At 70.4% G+C, this 1,654-nt stretch overlaps 1 protein-coding gene across 1 annotated transcript; it reads right to left on the bottom strand.

Moving 5' to 3' along the window:
• Positions 1-591: 591 nt before the first annotated feature.
• Positions 592-1,308, bottom strand: LOC141943680 (tetraspanin-7-like). Its single transcript, XM_074869334.1, has one exon. It carries the CDS (start codon positions 1,306-1,308, stop codon positions 592-594), a length of 717 nt encoding a protein of 238 aa, XP_074725435.1.
• Between the last annotated feature and the right edge of the window lie 346 nt (positions 1,309-1,654).

Genomic DNA, 1,654 nt, shown 5'->3' on the forward strand with positions numbered 1-1,654 from the left:
GGAACCACCGCAGCGGGACAAGCACCCGTGGCAGCCGGCTGCAGACAGCCGAGGCAGGAAATCTTTGCGACAGTGGGGTGCACGCTGCTGGGCAGTCCCCCAAGTAGAACCCGACGGCAGCTTTGCAGTAATAGCATTTTCCAGTCTCAGAACACTTACTCAGTGTAACGTTGAGAGACACCTCTCTGGCTCCCCCAGACCTTCTCCTCTTTCCTGGCCCCCATTTCAGTGCCTCAGGATGTTTACATCACCCAGAAAACTGGGCAGCCTTGACCAAGGTGTCCCTGCTGCCCACGGGTCTGTCCATGCTGCCACCACTCTCTGCAGAAGCGGTCCAGAGGCTCCAGGGGTGGACCTGCTGCCTGCAGGGAGCACGGCCAGGCCAGGAAGCACCTTCCCAGCTCTGAGGGGCTGTGGAGATGCCTGTAGCACTGACACACCTGACACGGGCTGCCAAGGAGGAACGGAGTCTGGAGAAGGAAGCTCTGGTGGAAGTGGGGAATGTGAAGGGAGGATTTTCCCAGTGGGGTACACCCAGGTCTGGGGGAAAGATGGGCGCTGGAGAGGTGAAAGGGCAGGACCGGGGGGACCTCAACGAGGGGTGGCGATGCCCAGCAGGTGGGCAGGGATGCGGGCAGCCAGCAGGCAGGCCAGCACAATGCCGATGAGCTGCAGCAGTGCCAGCCCCACGGCGGCCGTGGCAACGTAGAACATGTTGCTGCTGACGAAGGCTGACACCTTGCTGAAGCAGCCGTCGCGGTGCAGCCTGCCTGCGTCGGGCGGGCTGCGCCGGCAGCCCCGGCGGGCCCGGCAGCAGCTGAGGGGCACCGAGCCGTTCTGCTCCAGCCCCCAGGGCGCGGCGAGCCAGTCGCGGTAGCTCTCCACGCCGCAGCAGGACAAGGTGCGCTGCAAAGCGTCCAGGGCATCCGCCGTCCCCTCATCCTCCCCGTAGGCCAGCAGGGCCTGGCGCAGCCCGTCCTGGAAGCCCTGCGCCACGTTCTGGCGGTAGACGAGCGCCGAGAGCCCCGCCGCCAGCCCGGCCGCCAGCACGGCCGCCAGGAAGGCGCTGTAGGCGCGCAGGAGGCCCCGGTGCTCCGTGGCGGCGCCGAAGCAGCCCAGGAAGCCCCAGATGAGGACGGCGGCGCCAGTGGCCAGGAGGATGGCGGGGGCGCTGGGGTGGTCGTTGGCCGACAGCGCCAGGTAGCTCCCCAGAGAGACCCTGGCCCAGAGGCCGATGATGAGCATGGTCAGCCCCGCTGCCCAGAAGACGAAGCTGAAGGCCATGAGGGACAGCTTGAGCACGGTCATGGTGCCCTCGGGCCCTGGCGCCGGCGGCCCGTGGTGCCGTCGGGCGGTGAGGGGGGTCCCGCGGCCGTCGGTGCCGCCGCTCCCGAGGGTGCCGGTCCGCGGCGCTCGGCGGGGAGGACAGGGCGCCTTGGCGGTGTCGGGGCTGCGGGCGGCTCCTGCCGGCTCTCCCGGGCGGCCCTCGGTGCGGCACCTCCCCCCGCGGCAGCCGGTGCCAGTCGCGCCGCCCGTCCGCCCCGTCCCCTTTTTCAGGGCCCGGCGCGGGGGCGCGGCCGGTGGCGGCGCCTGTCGGGGCGGCCCTCGGCCCTCCAACGGGCGGCCTGCCGGGCCGGGCCGGGGCGGGCCGGGG

The sequence above is a fragment of the Strix uralensis genome, chromosome 5, assembly GCF_047716275.1.
Source record: "Strix uralensis isolate ZFMK-TIS-50842 chromosome 5, bStrUra1, whole genome shotgun sequence".
In the NCBI taxonomy this organism is placed as follows: Eukaryota; Metazoa; Chordata; class Aves; order Strigiformes; family Strigidae; genus Strix; species Strix uralensis.